At 40.0% G+C, this 27934-nt stretch overlaps 2 protein-coding genes across 3 annotated transcripts; one reads left to right on the top strand and one right to left on the bottom strand.

The window, feature by feature from the left end:
* Window positions 1-239: 239 nt before the first annotated feature.
* On the bottom strand, window positions 240-6233 carry ma6d1 (MAP6 domain-containing protein 1). The gene is given in 3 exon segments (NM_001173927.1): window positions 240-2364; window positions 3737-3962; window positions 5088-6233. Coding segments are annotated over 3 exon segments (1185 nt in total). The 5' UTR covers window positions 5840-6233; the 3' UTR covers window positions 240-2157.
* A 5364-nt stretch (window positions 6234-11597) lies between these two features.
* Window positions 11598-23725, top strand: LOC106581137 (diacylglycerol O-acyltransferase 2). 2 transcript variants are annotated; one of them, XM_014162958.2, is made up of 9 exons: window positions 11598-12006; window positions 12210-12335; window positions 12678-12785; window positions 12891-12961; window positions 13090-13294; window positions 13477-13651; window positions 13798-14000; window positions 14519-14588; window positions 23635-23725. In XM_014162958.2, the coding sequence occupies exons 1-9, from the start codon at window positions 11949-11951 to the stop codon at window positions 23711-23713; spliced, it is 1095 nt and encodes a 364-aa protein (XP_014018433.1). In that variant the 5' UTR covers window positions 11598-11948; the 3' UTR covers window positions 23714-23725. The 2 variants fall into 2 exon arrangements, with proteins under 2 accessions (XP_014018433.1, XP_014018432.1); XM_014162957.2 differs by lacking the exon at window positions 23635-23725 and having other exon boundaries at window positions 11599-12006; window positions 14519-14865.
* Window positions 23726-27934: the final 4209 nt, after the last annotated feature.

Below are 27934 nucleotides of genomic sequence, written 5' to 3'. Positions count from 1 at the left end.
TTTACTTCAATTAAAGGTTTGATTGTTTGTGAATATTTTGAATGAAAGACCAAGAGGATAAACAGCAAAGATTTTTTTTACAGCCCGATTTGCTCATATTTACCAAGGGTGCCAAAATAAGTGGAGGGCACTGTACATCTTCTGAAGGAGTCTGAGAGAGTGTCAATGGGCCAGTTCAAGCCTTCAAGATAGGTGCATTAACTAATACTGTATCATGATAATAAATCACAACATTCAGATTCTGCTTCAACATTTTTAATCAGTTCATTCAGAGCAAGCTGAGAATACAAGCACACAATCACAACACATCTGCAGTATATGACATCATATTGTCATCATTTCACACGGTTTGAGTACATTAGCATCAAACTGACAGCATATAGTTCAGAGAGTCATAGCACCGAGGTGTGGTGTGCTCAACACGTTAGTTACTGTACTGGGGGGCAGGCGCTAGGAGCCGGTGGGCTGCGGAGGTCTAACACAGTGAACCCTGACAGGCAGCAGAGAGCAGGCTGGTCTGGGGATACAATAGACAGTAGCAGACGCACAACAGCATATGGGAGGAGGACTGCCACATACTGTAACACACTGGCGGACTGCAGGTACACAGACATAAGAGAGACAGGGTGAGAGTAGCACTCACATTCACTGTGAATTGATCTGATATCAATGGTTCCAGACAGGCAGCTGCATGTTCCAAAAAGCGATTTTGATCTTCTAATCCTGGCCCACTCCTTATCTTTTTACACCTAACTACTGAGCCCATTGAAGAAAGTGGAGGTGATTGAGTAAATACAAAATCCTATTTCCTATATCATACATATGCTCATTTTTAACATTATACATGGTTTTGCACACAAATAGCATCACAGCTTTGTAATGGATAAAATAACGACATATAATTAAAGAGATGTGTATTATCAGAAATACATCAGTTTTCATACTGTATCAAATAACTGGAAAGTTGACAAAGTGGTTCTCACATTGAAGAAGGCAGTAGAACCACCTGTGTGAAGGCAGAACTACAAAGCTGGTGGGTTGACATAACAGCTTCAGTACATTTTTTACATTTACATTTTTGTCATTTAGCAGACGCTCTTATCCAGAGCGACTTACAGTAGTGAATGCATACATTTCATACAATTTCATACATTTTTTTTCCCGGTGCTGGCCCCCCGTGGGAACCGAACCCACAACCCTGGCGTTGCAAACACCATGCTCTACCAACTGAGCTACAGGGAAGGATGTAGCTCAGTATTCAGTAGGCACTAGAATACTACGTGCCATCTTTTGTACTGTAAGTCAGTGACAGTTTTGTTGTTTATTTGTGTAGACACTTATGGTATGAGATCAGACTATCACTACACATGCAGTTATTCTGGAAATGGTTTGCCCCCTTTGATTTCTCATGAATGATTTCAATTACAAACTAGATTGTGACCGTGGGAATAGGATACTAGAATGCTACTATACAACCAGAAAGAGGGCCTTACATGCAAGCTGTAGAAATGACATTACAGTTCAGCTGGTTCCTTAGCAACCAAATTGATGAAACCAGAAATCTTTCCAAATAATTAAATGAAATCTAGGTCCAAAGAGTGGAGTCACTGTAACCAGGAAACGCTACAGTAATTAAGATTTTATATCTGCAGGGACCACATAGTCAATGCAGTCTAAGAGATGGAAAAGAAGAACAGAGACAGTCCATCATCACTATGAGGATAGATAGTCAGAAAAACAATCAAAACCTCTCACTGCCTTCAACAGCCATTTAAGAGCCATATATGGTTCTCTACGTACACTATGTGTATCAATGACTCTCTGTTTTACAATGGTTTTATTTCTACAAAAGATTGACAAATGCAACAAAATAATGTGCGAAATATGTGCTGAACTTATAACAGAGAGAGTAAGTGCACACTCGCACACACACACCCGCGATCACACAGACACGCACAAGACATTATAGTTAAACGACAGCATGGTGAAAACGTCAAAATGTCAACTTAAAAGCTCCACATCTAGTGCGTATACATAGAGATGAGGAACATGAAGGAAAATACAGAGAGAAAGAGAAAGACCAAATGGATGAGAGTCCTCTAATTCATTAGGCAGCCTTTAATTCCCTAAATAAAGTAGTGCAGAGATGTTTTGTTTTTACTTTTTTGCCTCAGCCAGTCTATTGCTTATCTCTTTGCTCTTCTTTGAGATAACGCCTCCCTCTGGCTTGGACTCGTCTGGCTTGGTGCTCGCGGAGGTTTTCTTCTTGGTTGACAGTGCACCAGCGATGGTCTTCTCTTTCGCCTTTTTCACCATTTTGCTCGTTGTTGTTGTCTTTTTTGGTTTGGTTTTTGTCTTGTCCACCTACAGAGGCAGAGAGGAGGGCATTTTGTACTTGACATCTTCCTAAAACTGTAGGTAAACTGCGCAGCCAAAATGTCATCAGTACAGGTTACAGTATCATCTTTGGACTGATACTGTATGCTACAATGAAACAAAGAGCTCATGAATCTCTAAGGTGAACACTGGCAATTCATTTCCTGGAGATGTTACAGTAAATATTTATTCTGAGCATGCAATAGATACAGTTACATACTGTTACTAACATCAAATAAAAATAAAAGAGCAAATGTCACCATCTTGTTGATAATATTTGCAATGCGTGGTTAGAACAAAATCTCTTTTTAGAAAAAAGCGTTGTGTCTAAAATACAAACTTACAGTATAAAGTTGGGGTTAGTATATTAACCGCTAACATAATATGCACAATCTTATTCCCTTTCCCTGGGATGAGACTATATTTTTGGTCATATTTAATGAATTATGATTTGTTGTAAAGAAAATTGTGCTATTTTCCCTTTGTAGAAGGTGCCTCTCCTGACACCAATCAAACCAAAGGATTGAGAGGTGAAATGTCATGGAAAACAATACATTCATTTAATGAATCCAAGCTCCCTTGGTGGTCTTGAGAGAGGCAGTGCAAACTCTGAGGATGTGGCTGACAGCTTTGCTGAAGGATGAATTGTCTGGCAGTTTGGTGGCTAATGTGACCCTAGTCCTGTTGGTTAAGGTGCATTAATCAAGGTGTGAGTTAATTTGAGGTCAACCTCCATGCCTTCCAGAATAAATTGACAACACACCTGACTACAGCAGATCTAGAATAGAGCTGCTCTCGGTCTCAGAACAATCCTACAAGAGTGAGAGACGGAGGGGCCATATAAACACAGCATGCAGACACATGAGACGTTCCTACCGCTCACGAACATGCATGTGGAGATTTAATTAACTCTGATTGATTACATACGTTTTGTGATGTGCTAATGCTTATCTTCATTTTGTAGTTTAGAAAGTTATTCTGGGACTTTACACTGTACAACATTGCAAAGTTATTAGGACCATGAAACAGGCTACAGGGATGTTTGTAATATGTAGAATTTCCTAATGAAATTTCATGATCTAAATTGTTATTACTGTAGCACATAAATCAAAACAGTATATTGCTTGAAGGAGAAAATATACATGAAAACAACCATGTCCAATGTAACTGATGCAGTTTGAAGTTTAATTAGAATTATTTGGATTTATTCTCATTTTCACTGAGATATAAACATGAATCGGCCCGTCACAGCAACGGGTTTGAAAACTCGAAATTGTTCATGTATTTTGTGCAATTAGATACACATTTTAACATAAAATAGTCACTGTTCATTGTCACATGCATGTTGATGTGGGCTCACCTTGGTGGTCTCCTTGCTGCCCGGCTCATTGTACAGGCTGCGTATCCTCCTGCGCTCCAGCAGCTTGTTGTCGGTGGGCTGCCCCTTAGCCTGCTCCCCCTTGTAGGTGGCGCTGTAGCTGGTCTCCAGGCTGGACTTGTCCTTGTCATCCGCAGGCGGTTTGTACTGAGACTGGGGCTTGGTTGCCTTCACTGGCTTCACGTCTTTGTACGCCTTGAACTCATTTCTGAAAAACAATGAATCAGCAAACTCAGCATTAGTTCCACTGTTCATCATCAAAAACATCACTTAGTTTTATTATGAATCCCAGACAAACAATGTTGTTGCCCAAAATCTGTGGAAGGAAATGGACTGAAATGACTCAGATTTACATGAATCAGATTTACAGCCGAAGTCTACACAGGGAGGGTAGCATGACTCGTTAGTCACTTTACTCCCCATTACAATAACTACAACACAGGGTTTCTGGTTCCTTTCACCCACAGATGACAACTGCAAAACAATCTACACATTTTACACAAAAACAAATTGACCATGCAGTCAAAAATGAGGGAAACAAATGAGAGAGAGAGGCCCTCCAGAGAGGCCTTAGGGATAGACAGAGCTCCTTTACTGCCTTGGCCCTGACATGATGTGCCACTGTATTGATCTGGTAATATCATAGAGGAGGATGAAACGTGGAGAAATCAATGCTGCAGCAGCTATCTATGACAATATTAGATCACAGGACACTGAAATTAGAGAACATTCTGTATGTTAGATCAAATATCTCACAAAAAAAACCATTTAGGATGAATCTAGAAAAAAACAGACATGTACAGTTCATGATGGAGAGGTAGAGTGGGCTTTCCTGAGTAGATTATATAGCCCAGTAGGGATGATGTGTGTTTTATTGTCAATAGACAGACGGCTACATGCATCTTGGCTTTGCTACTGCTATTACAGTAACTACCAAAAATGCATGCATCAATTGTTAATCAATTGTATTTAGATGTTGTGCACAATATGTTCTTAGCTTACCAACATGTGCACAACATTTAAATAAATTGATTAACAATTGATGCATGTATTTAGGTAGTTACTGTAATGATATATTAAGATGTTGTGTAATAAATTGTACATTGTGTATTGTCTAGGCAACACAAAATATTGTGTTAGGAATTTTTATTAAAATACTTTTGGTCTCCACAATAAAGTTATTTGTGGCCTACATTCCATGTTTAATTTAGGGTTGATATATTTAATCAGTGAAAAAAATGTATATTTCAGAGGCAGAACATGTGTGCATAATGTAATTCAATAATAAACATTCAATGAAATAGATATAGTCCCACTGTAGTCAGATCCTCACCTATAAGAGCTGCCAGTGCCAGTTGAGACGACCTGTTTTATCTGTCTGTTCAGCGCGTCTGCTGCTGCCCTTCCTTTCCCCTCCACAGTGACATCTGCCGGTGGCTGTCCCTCCATTTTGGCACTCACTTTCTTCTCTACAGTTTTCTCCTTCTTCACTGGTTTCTTTTTCCTCTCTTTGGATTCTTTCTCTTGCACCTTTTCTTCAATTTCACTCTTCTCCACACCGCTCTCGGGCTCTGTAGTTGCATGCTTCGATGTGGTTCCCACGCCCCGTTCTTGGGCATCGGAGGAGGCGGTTGGGCTGGGTTTGGGGATCCAGGGGTGGTCTCCCTTTTTCGGGACAGGCCATGGCTTATAATCCTTCTGATACTGTGTTACGTTGTGGAAAGGTGTCGCGGAGGGGTGATATTCATTCTTGGGTTTGCAGCTGGGCTCCGGGCGTATATCTTTCCATTCCCTGAAATCCTGGCGCATCACAGACGCACTACAGCCATGTTTTCCTGATGCGGCACCATTCGCGGGCGGTGCCTTTACCGCCGCCGCCGCCTCCTGTTCACTGTGAGAAGGCTGGGTTTCTATGGTGATGGGGCCGGTCCTCGTCTGTCTAGATGGAGGCTGAGGATGGAGATGTTGCACCTCGGCCACATCCGAATATTTCGTGAAAACCAAAGGCACGGCGATGTCCGCTTTGTCTAACTCACTCCAGAAGCGGTTAATGCAGCAAGCCCGTGTGATGCACGGCCAGGCCATAATCAACGATGGATATATAATAACCTATGCACTTCAAATCTGAATCAAAGTGTTAGGCTACTGGTGAGAGAGGCCTGAATGAACGTCCTACTCACGGACCAGAGACGGGAAAATGATGCTCCCTGCGCCCACTCAAATTCTGTCCAGTCAGAAAAATGTACGTGTCTACCTATGTCTCTATTTTTCAGAAATCCTACGATGCTTGCTGGATGGTAAGAAATTGAAGAGCCTTATAATACAAATGAGGAAAGTCCTTTGTAGGCTACTAGTTCTACACAGCTAATATAATTTAAACTGAAATAGACTGAATTTGCAGTGAGGAGCCCATTGCATTCGCGGTCTGGATCGGCTTTCTGGTTGCGCATCAGAGGGGCCCCACCCCGCTACGTTCCAGAAACCTCAGAAGATGCCCGGGGTCTGCACGGTGAACTGTCACCTGGGTCCGTCATCGTCTAGGCCGCAAAGAGGGAGGAGATGCTGCCTCGTTAACCCTCCCTTTCCCGTGGATGATGTACAGACACGGCAGACGTCGGTCTAGTGTACAGTATAGCCTACCTCAGCACTCACATACTATAAATTACAATGTATGGCGGGAGCAGGGGCGAAAATCTGATATCAACTTTGGAGGGGACAATTACATGAAATTTTCTCAAGAGCATTTCCTGAAGGGGACACCAAAAGTATTGCTGTAACACATAGCCTACATTGTAATATGGTAAATGTATATTGAGGAACCAAAGAAATAAGGTGTTTGCCGTACTCCTAACTACCGGTACCCAAAACTACACAACTAATCACAACAGCAATACCATTGCCTTTAACAAATCTTAGTTCAGTCACCAGTTTAAGTTGAGAGTGGGGGTATCCATGGCATTTTCCAATTAGGTTCCTATTTTACAAGTCAAAAAAATTGAGAACCTTTCATAATGTTGCCAAACAAAGACTCAACAAACTTACCTGAGACTCCCTGTCTCTGCCAGTCTGTCCCTGCATATCTGTCCCCAACTCTGCTGTCTGTGTGCCATCTGTTGCCTGCTCTGCCTAATGACATCATTGTGAAACATTTCCATTAGAATTTCATTTCTTTCTTATGAACATTTTATCAACTAGTCTTTGAGATATTAGGCTACTAGGGTTCTTACTATGTGTTTTGGTGTATTGAAAAATTCTCTGATGTCCGTCTTTTATTTTTCTGCCATTTTTCTACCTGGCTGGCTGGCTACACACACAGTGTGTAGGTTATTTACAGTAGGAGATGGCCTTCTATCATCTTCAATCATTCTATTTGGGCTTTGATCTAAAAGGTTGCTAGCAAATGTGAAACGGATTAAAATGACAAGAGTTGACAGCTGTATGAGTTCACCATTTACACAACATATGCTGCAACCTTTTGTAATTTTAATAGTTTGTTTCATATTGGCTGGCTTCCAACAATAGCTGAATTTGCAAAGCTAGCGAGCACCAATTCAGTTTCAGTGGTGTTTGCTATAATCTTTGCAACCCGGGTTAAATAAAGGTGAAATAAAATAAATAAAGAAATAAAAGTTCCCTTGCAACAATTTAGCTTTTGCAACGAGACCATTAAATATATTTAAGACAATGGTAGGAGAGAGTGTAGTTCTGTTCAGTTTGGATTTCAGTTTATCGCTAACCTTATCACAGGGACTTTGAAGCACTAACTTACATCATCTGCATGCTGATCTTGGAATACATTGACGATAGCAAAGATTCCATCTTTGACGACGCCACATAAATGGAATAGGTACTAGCTAGCTTAATAGTTAATATTTGCGCGCTAGCTCTGCATATTCAGCTAGTGTGTGTGCGTGATTGACTGGATTAACCTCACGTCAGTTACGTGCATTGAGTGCCTTTCAGACAGTAGATACGACCTCTCTGTTACCTATCAAGCTAAGGAACTGGCAGTGGATCAAACCATTGTGAGGCAAAGGGTGGGGGGGTCGCAATCTTTTGAAACTTAAAAACGCGCTATTAAGTGTCTATAATCAGCACAATTGCTTTCATTGCGTATTATTAATATTATTTAAATTACATAGTTATGTTTCAGTGATATATTGGGGGGGACAAATCATATTTTTCCCAGGATGAGGGGGTCGTGTCCCCCCCGTCCCCCCCGGGATTTCCGCCCCTGGGCGGGAGATGTACAGTTAACTGCCAAAATAATGGAAAAACTTGAGTATAAATTAGGGATATAAAGTATCACGAACTCAGGTGTGGTTTCTGACTTAATTAAGCAATTAAAACCATCATGCTTAGGGTCATGTATAAAAATTGCCATTATTTTGGCTACTGTGGCTATGCCCCCATAGGATGACATTGCCCCCATCCACAGGGCATGAGTGGTCACTGAATGGTTTGATGAGTATGACAATTATGTAAACCATATGCCATGGTCGTCTCAGTCACCAGATCTCAACCCAATTGAACACCAATGTGAGATTCTGGAGCTGCGCCTGAGGCAGCGTTTTCCACCACCATCAACAAAACTCCAAATTATGGAATTTCGCTTGGACGAATGGTGTCACATCCCTCCAATATAGTTCCAGACACTTGTTGAATCTATGCCAAGGTGAATTGAGGCTGTTCTGGATCGTGGTGACCCAACAACCTATTAATACACTTTATATTGGTGTTTCCTTTATTTGGGCAGTTACCTGTATATGTATAGTCTAAAGCTCTGTAAGTAGGCTTTAGTTATAGCATCAATATTGAATAATTATGAGTAGACCTATGGTGCTTGAGGGTAGTGGGGTGTGATTCAATGTGTTGTCCTACTTTATTGAGTATGTGAAGGTCACAAATATCAGTCACAGAAACACTGTTGGGAACAAACAGAAACACAGAGGGATAGAAAAAGCTACAAATAGTTGGAACAACCAGTACATTATTCAAAACATCTACACATGGCTGAGAGTAACACCAATTATAATGGAGGGACATATTAGATAGGCTTTGGGAAAGGGTAAATTGCACAATTGTTTGGGTTTCATATCATGTGGGAAAGTTATCTGATGAGCCAATATGAGGCTTCTAATGCGCTTAGGCATTTTGTTTCCATCAATGAGACTAGAAGTGGCCTATGTGTCATTGCTCATCAAATCAAATCAAATCATATTTTATTGGTCACATACACATATTTAACAGATAGTATTGCGGGTGTAGTGAAATGCTTGTGTTCCTAGCTCCAACAGTGCAGCAGTATCTAACAATTCACAACAATACACACACATCTAAAAGTAAAAGAATGGAATTAAGAAATATATAAATATAAATATTAGGATGAGCAATGTCAGAATGTTTAAATCTGTTCATTAAATAAGGAAAATGTGGCAATATTTATTCTATTATACTTCATTCACAGAAGACTCCTTATAAATATGTACACTATGCAAGAAACATTTTCATGTTTATTTTCACCATGATTCATTCATTGGTTTCAATGTGGGGTCAAGGTTTCTTTTATCATGCAAAAATGTTAAGATTACAGGATCGTTGCGAAACAAAGATATGCTTTGTGAAGCTACAATAGCTGTTATGAACCAAGGACAGTCTCTGAGACACATTGTCTCAAAGCGCTGTAACGGAATCTCTCACCCTATGACTACCATTGGATTTCAATTTTGACCTCATGGTCCATGGATTGATTGTTTAAGCAAACACATTTGTCCAATCAAAGAAAAATTATATTTACTTTTCTATTTGATTTTGCTAACATTTCCTTTATTAGTTGACAATCATCATTGACACACAATTCATCCCTTGCTTCAACCTGGTCTCAGAGCATTTCATATTATTCTGTATGTAAATCCGAGACACTCCATTTAGTATGATATGTTACGAATTTGCAAAACGTACAATATGTTGCGAATTTGCAAAAGTGCAATATATTACGGATTCTAGCTAGGTGGCTAACGTTAGCTAGGCTAGGGATTAAGGCTAGGGGTTAGGGTTAAGGTTAGGGTTACATTTCTGAGTTAGGTTAAAGGGTTAAGGTTAGGGTTAGGGAAAGGAGAAGGGTTAGTTAAAAGGGTTAAGGTTAGGGTTAGGTGAAGGGTTAGCTAAAAGGGTTAAGGTTAGGGTTAGCTAACATGCTAAGTAGTTGCAAAGTAGTTAAAAAGTAGTAAGTAGTTGAAAAGTTGCTAATTAGCTAAAATGCTAAAGTTGTCCATGATGAGATTCAAACTCGCAACCTTTGAGTTGCTAGATGTTCACATTATACACCTACCCATCCACCCCGACCAACCACCCTACTTTCGTTTTTGCCTTAACCTGTTGGGGGTAGGGGGCAGTATTTACACGGCCGGATAAAAAAACGTACCCGATTTAATCTGGTTATTACTACTACCCAGAAACTAGAATATGCATATAATTATTGGCTTTGGATAGAAAACACCCTAAAGTTTCTAAAACTGTTTGAATGGTGTCTGTGAGTATAACAGAACTCATATGGCAGGCAAAAACCTGAGAAGATTCTGTATAGGAAGTGCCCTCTCTGACCATTCCTTGAGCTTCTTGACTCTGTTTATTGAAGACTGAGGATCTTTGCTGTAACGTGACACTTCCTACGGCTCCCATAGGCTCTCAGAAGGCGGGAAAAAGCTGAATTATGTAATTCCAGCCACTGGTTGAAACACATTAGTGCTTTTGGCAAGTGCTCTATCAGAGGACAAAGGGCTGAGGCGCGTGCACGAGTCGACCCCATGTTTTTATTTTCTTTCGTCTTTGAACCTAAACACAGATTCCCGGTCGGAATATTATCGCTTTTTTACGAGAAAAATGGCATAAAAATTGATTTTAAACAGCGGTTGACATGCTTCGAAGTACGGTAATGGAATATTTAGAATTTTTTTGTCACGAAATGCGTCGTGCCCGTCACCCTTCTTTACCATTTGAATAGTGTCTTGAACGCACGAACAAAACAGAGGATATTTGAACATAACTATGGATTATTTTGAACCAAACCAACATTTGTTATTGAAGTAGAAGTCCTGGGAGTGCATTCTGACGAAGACAGCAATGGTAATAAAATTTTTCTTATAGTAAATCTGATTTTGGTGAGTGCTAAACTTGGTGGGTGTCTAAATAGCTAGCCCTGTGATGCCGGGCTATCTACTGAGAATATTGCAAAATGTGCTTTCACCGAAAAGCTATTTTAAAATCGGACATAGCGAGTGCATAGAGGAGTTCTGTATCTATAATTCTTAAAATAATTGTTATGTTTTTTGTGAACGTTTATCGTGAGTAATTTAGTAAATTCACCGGAAGTTTGTGGGGGGTATGCTAGTTCTGAACGTCACATGCTAATGTAAAAGCTGGTTTTTGATATAAATATGAACTTGATTGAACAAAACATGCATGTATTGTATAACATAATGTCCTAGGGTTGTCATCTGATGAAGATCATCAAAGGTTAGTGCTGCATTTAGCTGTGGTTTGGGTTTATGTGACATTATATGCTAGCTTGAAAAATGGGTGTCTGATTATTTCTGGCTGGATACTCTGCTGACATAATCTAATGTTTTGCTTTCGTTGTAAAGCCTTTTTGAAATCGGACAGTGTGGTTAGATTAACGAGAGTCTTGTCTTTAAAATGGTGTAAAATAGTCATATGTTTGAGAAATTGAAGTAATAGCATTTCTAAGGTATTTGAATAATGCGCCACGGGATTCAACTGGCTGTTGAGTAGGTGGGACGATTTCGTCCCGCCGACCCTAGAGAGGTTTTAAGTAACCATCTGTTTTATGTAACCATACCAAACACAACATATCTTATTTTGTATGCTATTTGACGCCTAGTCTATGAGACCAGATTGCTTGCTTATGTAGCTTATAAATGGCATGTAATATGACTAAAGTGAGGCAACATTTTGACATAATGAAACAGATAATATTCAAGGACAATGTTCAGATGTTCCCTGCAATAATAAAGAGCGTACACAATGTGCTCTGTGACAGTCACAGCACCCTTCACACTGTCGCCTCTCCTTTGAGGGGTAAAAACTTGTTCAACCAAGTGTGAGAGAGCACTGATGTGGGTTGTAATAGAGAACTCATTTTATTGCCTTTGACAGCTAACATTTCTGGCTTTCTATGTTCAATATTGTAGTTAAGAAGACAATTCTTCCGGCATACACCTGTGTCTTGCGAGGTAAGATCATTTTTCCGGAGTGCAATAAATCCATTCCAGTATCTTCACTCTTAATTAAGTTTGGTTTATTTCTTTCACAAACTGTGTTGAATATTGTTACATATTTTGTGTACTTTCAAGTTCCCGTAAATATAATCTGATTGCATTTTAAGTAGAAAAGTGTTGACATTTAAGTTTATCAATCCTAATGTGATGTGTTCCAGGCACTGGCTGCATCCTGTCGGCCCTGCAGTCCCTGCTCTCTGTGCGCTGGGCCTGGTGTCCCAGGCTGGAGAACCAGGTCCAGATCTTCTCTGTCATGCAGTTCATTGTCTCCTTCCTTATCATAGGTGAGATTATCTGCTGAGCTCTATATAATTCACTGTCAAATGGCTAAAGCACTGGAATTTTGTTTTTAATTTATGAACAGTATATAAATGGCCAGCCTTTTATTGGGATTCTTGGAAAACTGTTGCGTACTAGAGGGCATAAATACTGCACCACAGTGTTAATAGGTTGAACAACCTCTTACTGGCTATGACACACCACAAATAGTAAATTATGATTCTCAAACTTGTGTGCTGTTTTGTATAAAAAAAAATATTTTCACAGATTTTAAAAGACAATACGATGTTTGACAATTCAAAGTTAATCTGTGTTTCATCCTCTTGCCTCTCTCTGTGTTGGACCAGGCCCTATATGCTCTGTGGTGATGCTGTACCTCCTCTGGACTGACTACTGGTGGGTCACAGCCTCATACACCACCTGGCTCGTCTATGACTGGAACACACACAAACAAGGCAAGCTAAAAGCTACATTATAGAGAATACAGCTGGAGTAGGGCACTGGTTGTTCTTCAGACTTACTGTAGCTTTTTGTTGATGATATGGTCTGTTGACTCCTAGCTGGCCGAAGGTTCTCGTGGGTGAGGAACTGGACAGTTTGGACCTACTACCGGGACTACTTCCCTGTCCGAGTGAGTGATAGTAACTGCACACTGCTTTGTCACATTCCAAAGGGAAATTAACTGTGGTTAAGGCCAATATTTGATATTTAGTATAATTTCAATGTCGAGTCTCATATTTAACAATCTTCTGACTTCAGCTCATCAAGACTCACAACTTGTTGCCCAATCGAAACTATATCCTAGGCTACCACCCACATGGAATCTTTTGTTTTGGAGCATTTTGTAACTTTGCGACAGAAGCCAATGGTTTTTCAGCCAAGTTCCCTGGAATAACACCATTTGTGGCTACCCTGGCTGGGAACTTCCACATGCCATTAGTCAGAGAGTACCTGATGTCTGCAGGTGAGGACACTGGTCTCTGGTTAGTCTCAACCCATACTAAAACAATGAGTGATTGTTTGTAACGTGAACATACATTGCAGATTCATTTCCCTTCAAGGACAGTAACGGTGTCATTTATAGATATGATTGAGTAGTTCCGTAAATATTGCTCCTAAAAAGTGTGATTCATTGTTATTATTCAGGGATTTGTCCTGTGAATCGCGCCACACTGGAGTTCATTCTGTCGTGTAATGGGACAGGGAATGCAGTCGTTATTACTGTTGGAGGGGCAGCTGAATCTCTGGACTGTACTCCAGGAGTTCATTGTGTCACCTTAAAGAACCGCAAGGGCTTTGTGAAACTGGCTCTGCAACAAGGGTAAGTCCCCATGGTATACACAAACGATCCATACCAGAAAGCTACATTGATTCAAGCAGATACACTTTAAACAGACTGTCAAACTAATCATCTGGAGGTGAGACTGACTATGTTGTGTTGTGTCTTATTGTGTTATTGTCTACCAGGGCTGACCTGGTGCCTGTGTACTCGTTTGGGGAGAATGATGTGTATAAGCAGCTGATACTGAATGAGGGATCGTGGTGGAGGCTGATCCAGAGGAGGCTACAGAAGATCCTTGGCTTTGCCCCCTGTGTGTTTCAGGGCCGGGGCCTCTTCTCCCCTGACACCTGGGGCCTGGTTCCCTTCTCCAAACCCATCAATTCAGTTGGTAAGCTTACCATATTCCCTAGAAATACAAGGGGTCTTCTGTAAAGTTATTGCTATGTAATTACCATTTGACGATGTCATTTCTCAGTCATTTCTGTTCCCCTAAAACAAAGTGCCACCAAGTTATGTATGTGGAGAATGGCCTTGGATCTAATCTATACTGAACAAAAATATAATGCAACATGTAAAGTGTTGGTCCCATGTTTCATGAGCTGAAATAAAAGATCCCAGAAATGTTCCATTCACACAAAAAGCTTATTTGTCTTATTTATTCATGTCTGTAATAAAGCCATTTTGTTGGGAAAAACTCCTGCCCAGTCATGTGAAATACATTGATTATGGCCTAATGAATTTATTTCAATTGACTGATTTATTTCTATGAACTGTAACTCAGTAAAAAAGTTGTTGCATGCTGCATTTATATTTTTGTTCAGTATAGAATTCAAGTGCATTTTGATCTATTTTAGGTTGAGTAACACTGAGACTGTCATCTGGTTAGAAAATGATTTTGTCTTTCAGTTGGTAAACCCATGGAGATGCCCAAGATCAGTTCACCCAGCCAAGAAGAAGTGAATCATTACCACACCATGTACGTAAGCTCCCTTACACAGCTATTTGACAAGCACAAGACCCACTTCGGGCTGAGGGACGGGGATGTACTGGTGATTCACTGAGGTGTGGTCATACTCTGGCTGGGTCAGACACAAGTACTGCTCTTTGGCTGCTCCAGATATCACTTGTACATAATGACCTGAGCTGTGACTAACAGAAAAATCTCACAGTTCAAAGGCTATTTCAAAAAAATATATATATATATTTAACCTTTATTTAACCAGGTAGGCCAGTTGAGAACAAGTTCTCATTTACAACTGCAACCTGGCCAAGATAAAGCTAAGCAGTGTGATACAAACAACAACACAGAGTTACACATGGATTAACAAACGTACAGTCAATAACACAATAGATTAAATCTATATACAGTGTGTGCAAATGAGGTAAGATTAGGGAGGTAAGGCAATAAATAGGCCGTAGTGGCGAAGTAATTACAATTTAGCAATTAACACTGGAGTGATAGGTGTGCATAAGATGAATGTGCAAGTCGAGATACTGGGGTGCAAAGGAGCAAAAAAAAAAAAACTATATGGGGATGAGGTAGTTGGATGGGATATTTACAGATGGGCTATTTACAGCTGCAATGATCTGTGAGCTGCTCTGACAGCTGATGCTTAAAGTTAATGAGGGAGATATGAGTCTCCAGCTTCAGTGATTTTTGCAATTCGTTCCAGTCATTGGCAGCAGAGAACTGGATGAAAGGTGGCCGAAGGGGAATTGGTTTTGGCGGTGACCAGTGAAATATACCTGCTGGAGCGCGTGCTACGGGTGGGTGTTGCTATGGTGACCAGTGAGCTGAGATAAGGCGGGGCTTTACCTAGCAAAGACTTATAGATGACCTGGAGACAGTGGGTTTGGCGACGAATATGAAGCGAGGGCCAGCCAAAGAGAGCATACAAGTCGCAGTGGTGGGTAGTATATGGGGCTTTGGTGACAAAACGGATGGCACTGTGATAGACTGCATCCAATTTGCTGAGTAGAGTGTTGGAGGATATTTTGTATATTACATCGCCAAAGTCAAGGCTCGGTAGGACAGTCAGTTTTACGATGGTATGTTTTGCAGCATGAGTGAAGGATGCTTCTGTCTGTCAAGACAGACAGAAACACAATAGACATTAATGCTGCCGGTTCTTTTCTAAGATAGTCCCTAGGTGAAGTGTCCTGGGTTGTTATTTGTTTGCTATCTGGAAGCAAAGCCTGCTGCAACACATTTTATGCATTATTGTTCTCATCACGTTCACTTCAATTTAACCACCAGGGGGCAGCATATCTCTCAATTCATGGTTCTGGTGAAGTAAATAAATCAGAATGTGTATTTTAAATCCATAATATTTTTGTTTTAGAATCAGAACTGGGTTGTTTTTAGGCATTTTCCATAGAGATTTGCAAAGAAAACATTGTGATGTCAAATCTTTGCTTTATTTGTCTTAACAAGTCCCTTTCATGGCCACATAGGTGTGTCTTGACTCTTCACTACAGTGAACGAACGAACGTATGCCAGCAATTCAAACCTTTTGTAAAGTATTGTATATCAAGCAGGCATACATTATCATGTATTATTAGTTGCTTGTATGTTTTAATATTACTATTCAGTGGTTCAGTGTGTATATTTAAAGAAAATATTGTTCAGAGAGAGACTATTTATCTAAATTCACAAATGTATCTTAATTTTTCCACATAATAACAAGTGAGGTTCAATAGACACTTAAGATGTAGCTGCCACATGAACATAATCTGAGACTATCTGTTCACTTAACAATGATAAGAATGTAGGTCTTCATAAACACGCCATAACATTCCCCCTTTATTTTAGAAGGGCATTGAACAAGAAAAACATGAAACTGTCTTCAAACTACATCTTATTCCTTCTTAAAAATTGTAATAAAGTATGAATTCCATAATTTCTCAGAGGTGCCCTTTTATGTTATTTATCATAGCATATCATAGCATTCAATCTATGTATCTGCTTTTCAAAATGCAATATTCACTTTCATTGCCTCTAAATGTCAAGCCACTAAGCCCTCACTGAAGCCCTGAATCCGCCTGTCAGTCAGTGCCCTGGTCCCCAGCCCTTCATCCATCATGTGCATCTGTTGATGGTGTAATGTGTTTGTTACCACAGCTTAACAAGATACAGTAGGTCACCGTATTGACTTTCAGTTGCTTCTCAAATGTATGCTTTTAAAACATTTGATATCTTTGTTTGTTCATTGTAAAGAACTGATGCCTTTGAGCCATTCACCCTGTAATTGTTGTTGTTTTAATGTTCTGGATTTTACGGCTAAACAATGAAAATGTGGATAAACAAAATACTTTCTAGTAGCATCATAAAGTTGGTTTGACACCAAATATTAAAAGTGAACCAACAAATGAAAGAGTATTCCAAAATGTATTTTTATTAGACAAACAGCTGTAGAATACATCATTAACATGTCATGTATATTGGTATGATTATTTCAAAAGAAGCACATACTGTACGTTTTCAAAAAAATATGTTTATGTCGCTTGCCTTTACGTCTCACCAAAATTAAGGTGTTTTATTTGGTCATTGCAGGAGATTTATTTGCACTCAAAGATGTTTTTTCTATTATGACATGGGTCCAATCGACAAGTTTAACATAAATATATCTTTGTCTGTGTAACAGTGGTAGTTGTCAAGCAGGTGTTGTTTTCCAAACAAAGTGTTGGAGAAGAAAGTAAGTGCAATATGTGCCATGTAAAAAAAGCTAACGTCAAAGTTCCTTGCTCAGAACATGAGAACATATGAAAGCTGGTGGTTCCTTTTAACATGAGTCTTCAATATTCCCAGGTAAGAAGTTTTAGGTTGTAGTTATTATAGGAATTATAGGACTATTTCTCTCTATACCATTTGTATTTCATATACCTTTGACTATTGGATGTTCTTATAGGCACTTTAGTATTGCCAGTGTAACAGTATAGCTTCCGTCCCTCTCCTCGCCCCTACCTGGGCTCGAACCAGGAACACATCGACAACAGCCACCCTCGAAGCATTATTACCCATCACTCCACAAAAGCCGCGGCCCTTGCAGAGCAAGGGGAACAACCACTCCAAGTCTCAGAGCGAGTGACGTTTGAAACGCTATTAGCGCGCACCCCGCTAACTAGCTAGCCATTTCACATCGGTTACACCAGCCTAATCTCGGGAGTTGATAGGCTTGAAGTCATAAACAGCTCAATGCATGATGCACAGCGAAGAGCTGCTGGCAAACGCACGAAAGTGCTGTTTGAATGAATGCTTACGAGCCTGCTGCTGCCTTCCATCGCTCAGTCAGACTGCTCTATCAAATATCAAATCATAGACTTAATTATAACATAATAACACACAGAAATATGAGCCTTTGGTTATTAATATGGTTGAATCCGAAAACTATCATTTCGAAAACAAAACGTTTATTCTTTCAGTGAAATACGGAACCGTTCCATATTTTATCTAACGGATGGCATCCCTAAGTCTAAATATTGCTGTTACATTGTACAACCTTCAATGTTATGTCATAATTATGTACAATTCTGGCAAATTAATTACGGTCTTTGTTAGGAATAAATGGACTTCACACAGTTCGCAACGAGCCAGGCGGCCCAAACTGCTGCATATACCCTGACTGCTTGCACGGAACGCAAGAGAAGTGTCACAGTTTCCCTAGTTATAAGAAATTCATGTTAGCAGGCAATATTAACTAAATGTGCAGGTTTAAAAATATATACTTGTGTATTGATTTTAAAGAAAGGCATTGATGTTTATGGTTAGGTACCCATTAGTGCAACGACAGTGCTTTTTTTCGCGAATGCGCTTGTTAAATCATCACCCGTTTGGCGAAGTAGGCTGTGATTCGATGAGAAATTAACAGGCACCACATCGATTATATGCAACGCAGGACATGCTAGATAAACTAGTAATATCATCAACCATGTGTAGTTAACTAGTGATTATGTTAAGATTGATTGCTTTTTATAAGATAAGTTTAATGCTAGCTAGCAACTTACCTTGGCTTCTTGCTGCCCTCGGTAACAGGTAGTCAGCCTGCCACGCAGGCTCCTCATGGAGTGCAATGTAAGGCAGGTGGTTAGAGCGTTGGACTAGTAACCGAAGGTTGCAAAAAACGAATCCCCGAGCTGACAAGGTAAAAATCTGTCCTTCTGCCCCTGAACAAGGCAGTTAACCCACCATTCCTAGGACGTCATTGAAAATAAGAACGTGTTCTTAACTGACTTGCCTAGTTAAATAAAGTTGTAAAAAAATATATTTAAAAAATCCTAAAATACCGATTACCGATTGTTATGAAAACTTGAAATCGGCCCTAATTAATCGGCCATTCCGATTAATCGGTCGACCTCTAGTACATACATACATAAAGCAAGGGTTAGGGTTAGAGTTGTGGTTGAAGCTAAGGTTAGGGTTGAACCGGGATGTGGGCATGAAGCTAGAATTAGGGAAAGGGTTATGGCACAACCCGAACCCTATCCCTAACCTTAACAAACATTTTTATGGTGGACCAAATCAGACACTGTCCAACACCCTGGTAAACATGTCACTGGTTGGTTCACTCAGTTGTGTCTTGCGCTTAGCGATAATAAACCACCTAATCCACCCATTACCAGCCAGCTGGTGACAGACAAACATTGTTATGAAATACATCAATGTATCCTACACAAAAAACACATAATGAGATTAAATAAAGCAGCTCAACAGTACATAAAACAATACCAAAGCTGTATGGAAATTGTGTTTGTTGATCTTCAAAAGGCCAGTGCATTGCTTCATTCTTGTTAATATCACTGATGCGCTGCATCCAAGTTTGTGTAATGGAACACACTCTGCACACCTACTGGCTCTAACAACATTTGGGTGGCATTGTTGGATATGTCTGGAACCTGGAAAACAAGATGAAACGGTAAACAAGAAGACTAGCAACAAGATGGTGGATGCTAACATTATGGAGATGCTAGTCACCATCCATGCAGAAATGGCTACACTACGCTCTGACTTCATGAACGAACTTTGTTCCTCTGTGTCAAGTCTACGACCTGAAATTATGACAGAAGTCCAATCAACTATGGCAACACTACAAACAACTATCACGACAGAAAGCCAAAAAAATAAAGGATTTGGAAACATCATTGACCAACATCGATAAGCGGCTTACCGAATTGGAGACCAAAAACAACGATCTTACCCCCGAGAATGTGAAGCTAAAGGTTAAAACTTTTTAGCAGACACTCTTATCCAGAGCAACTTACAGTAGTGAATTCATACATTTCATTCTTATTTTTTCCTTGTTTTCCTGTACTGGCCCCCAGTGGGAATCGAACCCACATCCCTGGCGTTGCAAACACCATGCTCTACCAACTGAGCCACAGTAGTCTAGCTTAACAGTAAAACCGTTCCCGGAGACAGAAAATATGTGTGGTCAGAATCCCAGAAGGAACGGAAGGGTGCAATCCTACCGAGTTCATGGCCTCTTTCCTGCAAGACTTCATCGACAGAGAAACGTTTGACAGGCCCACAGTCATCAACAGGGCGCATCGCACTCTAGCAGCAAAACCACAGCCCGGTCGCCCTCCCAGAGTAATGCTGCTCCGCTTACATTACATCCAGACCAAAGAGAAAATTCTTCGGACCTCCCGCGAAAGAGGACAGTTGAACTACAATGACAAGCGTATCCATATCTTCCCAGATTACTCGGCAGACCTGGCAAGAGGCAGAGCTGCATATAAAGATGTAAAAGCCCACCTTCACAAGGCAGGAGTCAGATATCGCCTGATACACTTGGCTAAATTCAGGATTGCAGTATTTTCCAGGGGGCTAGCCACACATTTTACGAACCCTAGTCTGCGCTCACCTTCTACCGGGACAATATCCACTCAACAGCAGCACAGAACCCAGATTCGTGAAGGCAGCTAGTTATGTTATTAGGGTGCACACATGGCCAGTTTATGTATGTGAAGGTGAGAAACTTTTATTTCAGCAGTCCATGCACCGCAATAAGAGTACCAGTCAAAAGTTTGGACACACCTACTCATTCCAGGGGTTTTCTTTATTTTTACTATTTTCTACATTGTAGAATAATAGTGAAGACATCAAAACTATGAAATAACACATATGGAATCATGTAGTAACCAACAAGGTGTTAAATCAATCAAAATATATTTTATATTTGAGATTCTTCAAAGTAGCCACCCTTTGCCTTGATGACAGCTTTGCACACTCTTGACATTGGATAAATTGAATAAATCATTAACTGCTCCAGTCTCGAATCATAGAGCCTCAAAAGCTCTCAGAAGCGTTTGTGATTCATCTGGTTTAGTAAATGTATGGAGAGAGCTAAATCCTAATGTCAGAGACTATACCTTCTACTCTATTTTAGATTGGACAATATTTTTATGCCCACTTACATGCACGTTGTCCAATCATGTGCTATTGGTTCTATAGTAATTTCTGACCATGCCCCAGTGTATATAGATATTGAAATTGGCAAAACAATCCCCCAAATCAGATATTGGGGACTTAATGTCTCTGCTTAACAATGAAGGAATCTGCTCTGTGATAAAATATAAATGATCACATTACTGGCTCAACAATCCTGTCTGAGCTGCAACTAGCTGGGATCCTGCTAAAAGCAACCATAAGTGGTTATATTATTTTCCAAGCCTCTCTGATCAAGAAGCTTAGAATGGAAAATAGGGAAAAATTGGAGGCTGAAGTATAGCATCTAGAACTTTTTTATAGACAACAGCCAACCCAGGTGAACTGGAATTCACTAGCTTGTGCTAAGGCCAAACTCAACAAAGCATGTCAATTTTTATTTTTTTTCGGTAACTGTCCGAGCCATCTACTGCACACCAACTTCATCAGGCTAGGTCACTTTTTTCTCCACTTCCTGACTGAATGACGTGCCCAAAGTAAACTGCCTGTTACTCAGGCCCTGAAGCCAGGATATGCATATAATTGGTACCATTGGAAAGAAAACACTTTGAAGTTTGAAGAAATGTTAAAATAATGTAGGACAGTATAACACAATAGATATGGTAGCAGAAAATCCAAAGAAAAACCAGCCCAGAATAATTTTCTTTAGAGAGACCATGCTCATCCAATGGTCAGTTTTAGGGAATTCTCAATTCTAGCTCCCAGGATGCAATTCCTATGGCTTCCACGGGGTGTCAGCAGTCTATGTTCAAGTTTCAGGCTTGTAACTTGAATAACGAATAAGAAATAACAGTTTTAGTACAAGGATACCGGCTTGAAAATCCGTGTTTGCGCGCGCCAAGAAGACAAAAAGCAACCTGCTAAAATTGGTTTCCTATTGAACATACTTCTTTCCGTAAGAAATATTATAGTTTGATTACATTTTTGGGTATCTGAGAAATGAAACAGAAGTTTAGGGGTAGATTTTCGCACTCCTTTCTTTGCAAGTTGAATGAGTGGAATACTCAAATCGATGGTGCCAACTAGACTGACTTTTTGGGATATAAAGAAGGATTTTATCTAACAAAACGACACTACATGTTATAGCTGGGACCCTTTGGATGACAAATCAGAGGAAGATTTTCAAAAAGTAGGTGAATATTTAATCGCTATTTATGAATTTATGAAATCTGTGCCAGTGGAAAAATATTTTGATGTGGGGTGTCATCCTCAAACAATCGCATGGCATGCTTTTGCTGTAATAGCTCCAGTAAATCAGACAGTGCAGTTAGATTAACAACAATTTAAGCTTTCAACCGGTACCAAAATGTTTAATATTCATAATTTTTATGATTATTTATTTGAATTGCGCCCTCCAGTTTCACCGGAAGTTGTCCCGCTAGCGGGACGCTGAGGCTTATTAAAAGAACAGAATGAAAGATCGATTAAGTCTATAAGGATGGCAGATGGCTCTACTTCTTATCCATTGCGTATCAATAATAAGTTTTGCGACTTCAATAAATCTCTCTATATTTCACAATGTACAAGATCGATTTGGAATGGACAATGTGAGACGTGCTTTGAATATCATAAACCACCTTGGCAGAATTAAAGACCATGCACTCATTGTCTCTCTCGATGCCAAAAAGGCCTTCAATAGAGTTGAGTGGAAATTATTTTTTGCTCTATTAGAAAAAGTGAATCTGGGTGACCGTTTTATTAATTTAGTAAAATGACTTAATTCTGACCCATCAGCGGCAGTTAACACAAATGGTAAATTATCAGAAAGATTTCCTATCGGTAGGGGATGTCGTCGAGGCTGTCCTTTATCTCCTGCTCTGTTCTCATTAGTCGTACAACGACTGGATGAGGCAATAAGGTCTAGTAATAACATCAGGGGCATCTCTATGGGTGATTAAGAGCATAGCATTTCCTTATTTGCTGATGATGTGCTTTATACATGTCTAAACCAGAGACGTCTGTCACTGCAGTAATGGACATCATATCTGAATATGGTAACCTGTCAGAGTACAAAATTAAGGTTGATATATTCATGGCTTTATCTTTGAATGTCCCCTCTACGATCAACTTAGAAACGATATCTCCATTCCAATTGATCGAAACAAGCTTAAAATACTTGGGCACATATGTTACTCCAAATCTTAAAGACCTGATCACTTCAAATTATATGCCTTTGCTCACAAAGATTAAACAGGACGTGATTAACTGCTCTACCCTAACAAACTCTCTTTTTGGCATGATTAATGTTGTCAAGATGAATATCCTTCCTTGGCTAAATTATCTATTCCAATATATCCCCTGCCATCTATCTCAGTCCTTTTTTTCAGAAAATTAATGCCAATATATCTAAATATATCTGGAACAATAAGAAATCTAGAACCAAATTTACCAAACTAAATAAGCCTAAGGATTTAGGAGGCGTCTCTGCCAAATCTGCAACTATATTACTGGTCTGCTCTGAATTTATATTTGCTCTACTTTTATTGTAACGTTGTGTTTGACCCTGACTCTGAACGTCTGTTCAATACCCTTGTTTACTTAGCCAAAAAATGCATATTGTTATTATTATGCTCTGCAGAGGGTGGCACAACGTATCACCGGGGGCAAACTACCTGCCCTCCAGAACACTCGATGTCACAGGAAGGTCAAAAAGATAATCAAGGACAACAACCACCCGAGCCACTGCCTGTTCACCCCGCTACCATCCAGAAGGCAATGTCAGTACAGGTGCATCAAACCTGGGACCGAGAGACTGAAAAACAGTTTCTATCTCAAGGCCGTCAGACTGTTAAACAGCCATCACTAACACAGAGAGGCTGCTACCTACATACAGACTTGAAATCATTGACCACTTTAATAAATGGATCACTAGTCACTTTAATAATGCCACTTTAATAATGTTTACATATCTTGCATTACTCATCCCATATGTATATGCTGTATTTTATGCCATCTATTGCATCTTGCCTATGCCTCTCAGTCATTGCTCATCCATATATTTTTATGTATATATTCTTATTCCATTCCTTTATTTAGATTTGTGTGTATTAGGTAGTTGTTGTGGAATTGTTAGATTACATGTTAGATATTGCTGCGCTGTCGGGACTAGAAGCACAAGCATTTCGCTACACTCGCAATAACATCTGCTAACCATGTGTATGTGACTAATGAAATTTGATTTGATTTGGTCCACACCTGAAGTACCATCTGCGAGAATGTGGCTTTCTCAAGCTTCTGCTATTCTATCCCTAGAGAAACTTACCTTCGATTTACACCAGAAGTCTGATACATAGAGGAAAATCTGGTCTCCATTGTGGTCCTATGTAGTCCTCCCATAAATGCCCCATGTTATAATTATGTTTGTATATATATTTTTCTCTCTATTTTATGACTGCCTTTTTGTATAATGTTTTGCTGTATCCTATTTCCTTTTATTGTACTTAGTCTTTGTGGTACGCTTTGGTTGTCTATGAAACCCATGTTAAAATAAAATAACATTCTAATAAAAAGAGAATTACAAAAAAATGAAGTATAAGTTCCCCAAAGCAGCCAGCCACAATCAGAGGAAAACTGGGTGGACTGTAAGAAGCGCTCAAACTTTGATAACGTCAGCACCCATCATTGCTGAGGAGGCCAAAAAAAGATTAAGCTAACTCATCGTGCTAGGGTGTTATGTCATCCTGCATTGGAGAGTCAGTTTGGAGGCAAGCAAGCAGCAGCATGGGCTAGTAAGTCTAATCAAATCAAATATTGTCACATGCTTTGTAAACAGGTGTAGACTAACAGTGAAAGGCTTACTTCCCAACAATGCAGAGAGAAAAATTAAAAAAATAATAATAAATAACAAGGAGTAAATACAAAATGAGTAACAATCTTTTGGCTATATACACAGGCTACCAGTACCGAGTTGATTTGCAGGGGTACGAGGTAAGTGAGGCAGTTACACTGCACCAAAAGTATGTGGACACCCCTTCCAATTTGTGGATTTGGCTAGTTCAGCCACACCCGTTGCTAATAAGTGTATAAAACGAAGAACACAGCCATGCAATCTCCAAAGATTGGCAGTAGAATGGCTCGTACTGAAGAAGTCAGTGACTAGCAACGTGGCACCGTCATAGGATGCCACCTTTCCAACAAGTCAATTAGTCAAATTTCTGCCCTGCTAGAGCTGCCCTGGTCAACTGTAAGTGCTGATATTGTGAAATAGAAATGACTAAGAGCAACAACAGCTAATCCGTGAAGTGGTAGGCCACACAAGCTCAAAGAACGGGACCGCCGGGTGCTGAACCGTGTAGCTTTATTTTAATATATATTACATTGTTTTTTCCCCTCATCAATCTACACACAATACCCCATAATGACAGAGCAAAAACTGTTTTTTAGAAATGTTAGTGAATTTATTTAAAAAAAAACGGAAATATTTGATTTACATAAGTATTCAGACCCTCTACTCAGTACTTTGTTGAAGCACCTTTGGCAGCGATTACAGCATCGAGTCTTCTTGGATATGATGCTACAAGCTTGGCACACCTGTATTTGGGGATTTTCTCCCATTCTTCTCTGCAGATCCTCTCAAGCTCTGTTAGGTTGGATGGGGAGTGTTGCTGCACAGCTATTTTCAGGTCTCTCCAGAGATGTTCGATTGGGTTCAAGTCCGGGCTCTGGCAGGGCCACTCAAGAACATTGAGACTTTTCCCGAAGCCACTCCTGCATTGTCTTGGCTGTGTGCATACGGTCGTTGTCCTGTTGGAAGGTGAACCGTCGCCCCAGTCTGATGTTCTCAGTGCTCTAGAGCAATTTTTCATCAAGGATCTCTCTGTACTTTGCTCTGTTCATCTTTGCCTCAATCCTGACTAGTCTCCCAGTTCCTGCCGCTGAAAAACATCCCCCACAGCATGATGCTGCCACCACCATGCGTCACTGTAGAGATGGTGCCAGGTTTCCTCCAGACGTGACGCTTGGCATTCAGGCCAAAGAGTTCAATCTTGGTTTCATCAGACCAGAGAATCTTGTTTCTCATGGTCTGAGAGTCTTTAGGTGATTTTTGGCAAACTCCAAGTGAGCTGCCATGTGCCTTTTACTGAGGAGTGGCTTCCATCTGGCCACTCTACCATAAAGGCCTGATTGGTGGAGTGCTGCAGAGATGATTGTCCATCTGGAAGGTTCTCCCATCTCCACAGAGGAGCTGTAGAGCTCTGTCAGAGTGACCATCAGAGTGCCTTCGTCACCTCCCTGACCAAGGCTCATCTCCCCCGACTGCTCAGTTTTGCCGGGTGGCCAGCTCTAGGAAGAGTCTTGGTGGTTCCAAAATTCTTCCATTTAAGAATGATGGAGGCCACTGTGTTCTTGGGGACCTTCAATGCTGCAGAAATGTTTCGGTACCTTTCCCCAGATCTGTGCCTCAACACAATCCTGTCTCGGTGCTCTACGGACAATTCCTTCGACCTCATGGCTTGGTTTTTTGCTCTGACATGCACTGTCAACTGTGGGACCTTACATTGACAGGTGTGTGCCTTTCCAAATCATGTCCAATCAATTAAATTTACCACAGGTAGACTCCAATCAAGTTGTAGAAACATCTCAAGGATGATCAATGGAAACAGGATGCATCTGAGCTCAATTTTGAGTCTCATAGCAAAGGTTCTGAATACTTATGTAAATATGGTATTTCAGTTTTTTATTTTGAATACATTTGTAAAAATGTCTAAAAAACAGTTTTTGCTTAGTCATTATGGGGTGTTGTGTGTAGATTGCTGAGGATTTTTTTATGTAATCCATTTTAGAACAAGGCTGTTAAGTAACTAAATGTGGAAAAAGTCAATGGGTCTGAATACTTTCCGAAGGCCCTGTATGTAGGGGTAAAGTGACTAGACAACAGGATAGATAATAAACAATAGCAGCAGCGTATGTGATGAGTCAAAACAGTTAGTGCAAAAACGACCAATGCAGATAGTCCGGCTAGGTATTTGGTTAGCTATGCTATGCTACTAATTCTATTAGCAGTGAGGAAGACTAATAAGGAGGGCTAGATATGTAACTGGCAAGAATGTGTAATATTACAATAATATTTTACAGTAATAATTCAAGTAGTATTTCAAAAATACTTTCTACCTCTAATGATAAAATGCTAATTTGCATGATTCATTTGGAGAATGCTTTACACAGCTTTTCAAAATCTATTAACAGAATAAAAAAATTAAAAAAATGTATCAATGCAAAAAAGAAAACAGGGGGTGGGAAAATGTAGAAGTGAAGGACATAAGAAGAAAGGAGCTACCTGGAAATATAAGACAAACTCTGGGCCTCTGGAAAATTGATGTATTTTTTTATTGCACAACAGGAGATTATAATAAATGGGAAAAGAGATGGCACTTGACTTTACTACAAAATTGTTTAGCCAACAGTGGTTTGAGAAGGCATATGTTATGTAGCTCTCTGATCTGGTGTGGAATATGTCTGACAGATGTTCCACATATAACCATCTTTTGTTCATGGAAGGGATCACTTGTGTAGTGGTGGTGTCCATGAAAATAATTTACAGCCTGTGTCAGAGAAGACCTCTGGTTGCAAAGGAGTACAGAGGGGAGCTCCAAGACTGCAATAGAAGCCAGCAGCTATTAGAGTAAAAATGCCTTATTCATTTTCACTGACTCCAAATAAAACTGATGCTAATAGACTGACTAAAAAAAATAGTCCCATTGTCACGTCTGCTCCTGCTCCTCCCCTCCGGTGTACAATCACCAGAGTACTAACCCCCGGTCCTGGGATTCATCATTACGCACACCTGTGAATCATTATGATTCATACCTGGACTCCATTACCTTCATCATTCCCTCCCCTTTATATGTCACTCTCCCAGGTTCACTCACCAGTTGGTA

The sequence above is a fragment of the Salmo salar genome, chromosome ssa20 (genome assembly GCF_905237065.1).
Source record: "Salmo salar chromosome ssa20, Ssal_v3.1, whole genome shotgun sequence".
Lineage (NCBI taxonomy): Eukaryota > Metazoa > Chordata > Actinopteri > Salmoniformes > Salmonidae > Salmo > Salmo salar.
The sequence above is the reverse complement of the archived record's forward strand: the minus strand, read 5'-3'. Positions and strand labels throughout refer to the sequence as shown.

What these genes read in the sequence shown, in the direction of transcription:
- LOC106581137 (XM_014162957.2), top strand. Translation starts at nt 11,949, where the DNA reads ATGTTCAATATTGTAGTTAAGAAGACAATTCTTCCGGCATACACCTGT. An exon ending in CTGGAACACACACAAACAAG is followed by an intron (nt 12,786 to 12,890) that starts GCAAGCTAAAAG and finishes GTTGACTCCTAG; the next exon opens with CTGGCCGAAGGTTCTCGTGG. An exon ending in GGGACTACTTCCCTGTCCGA is followed by an intron (nt 12,962 to 13,089) that starts GTGAGTGATAGT and finishes TTCTGACTTCAG; the next exon opens with CTCATCAAGACTCACAACTT.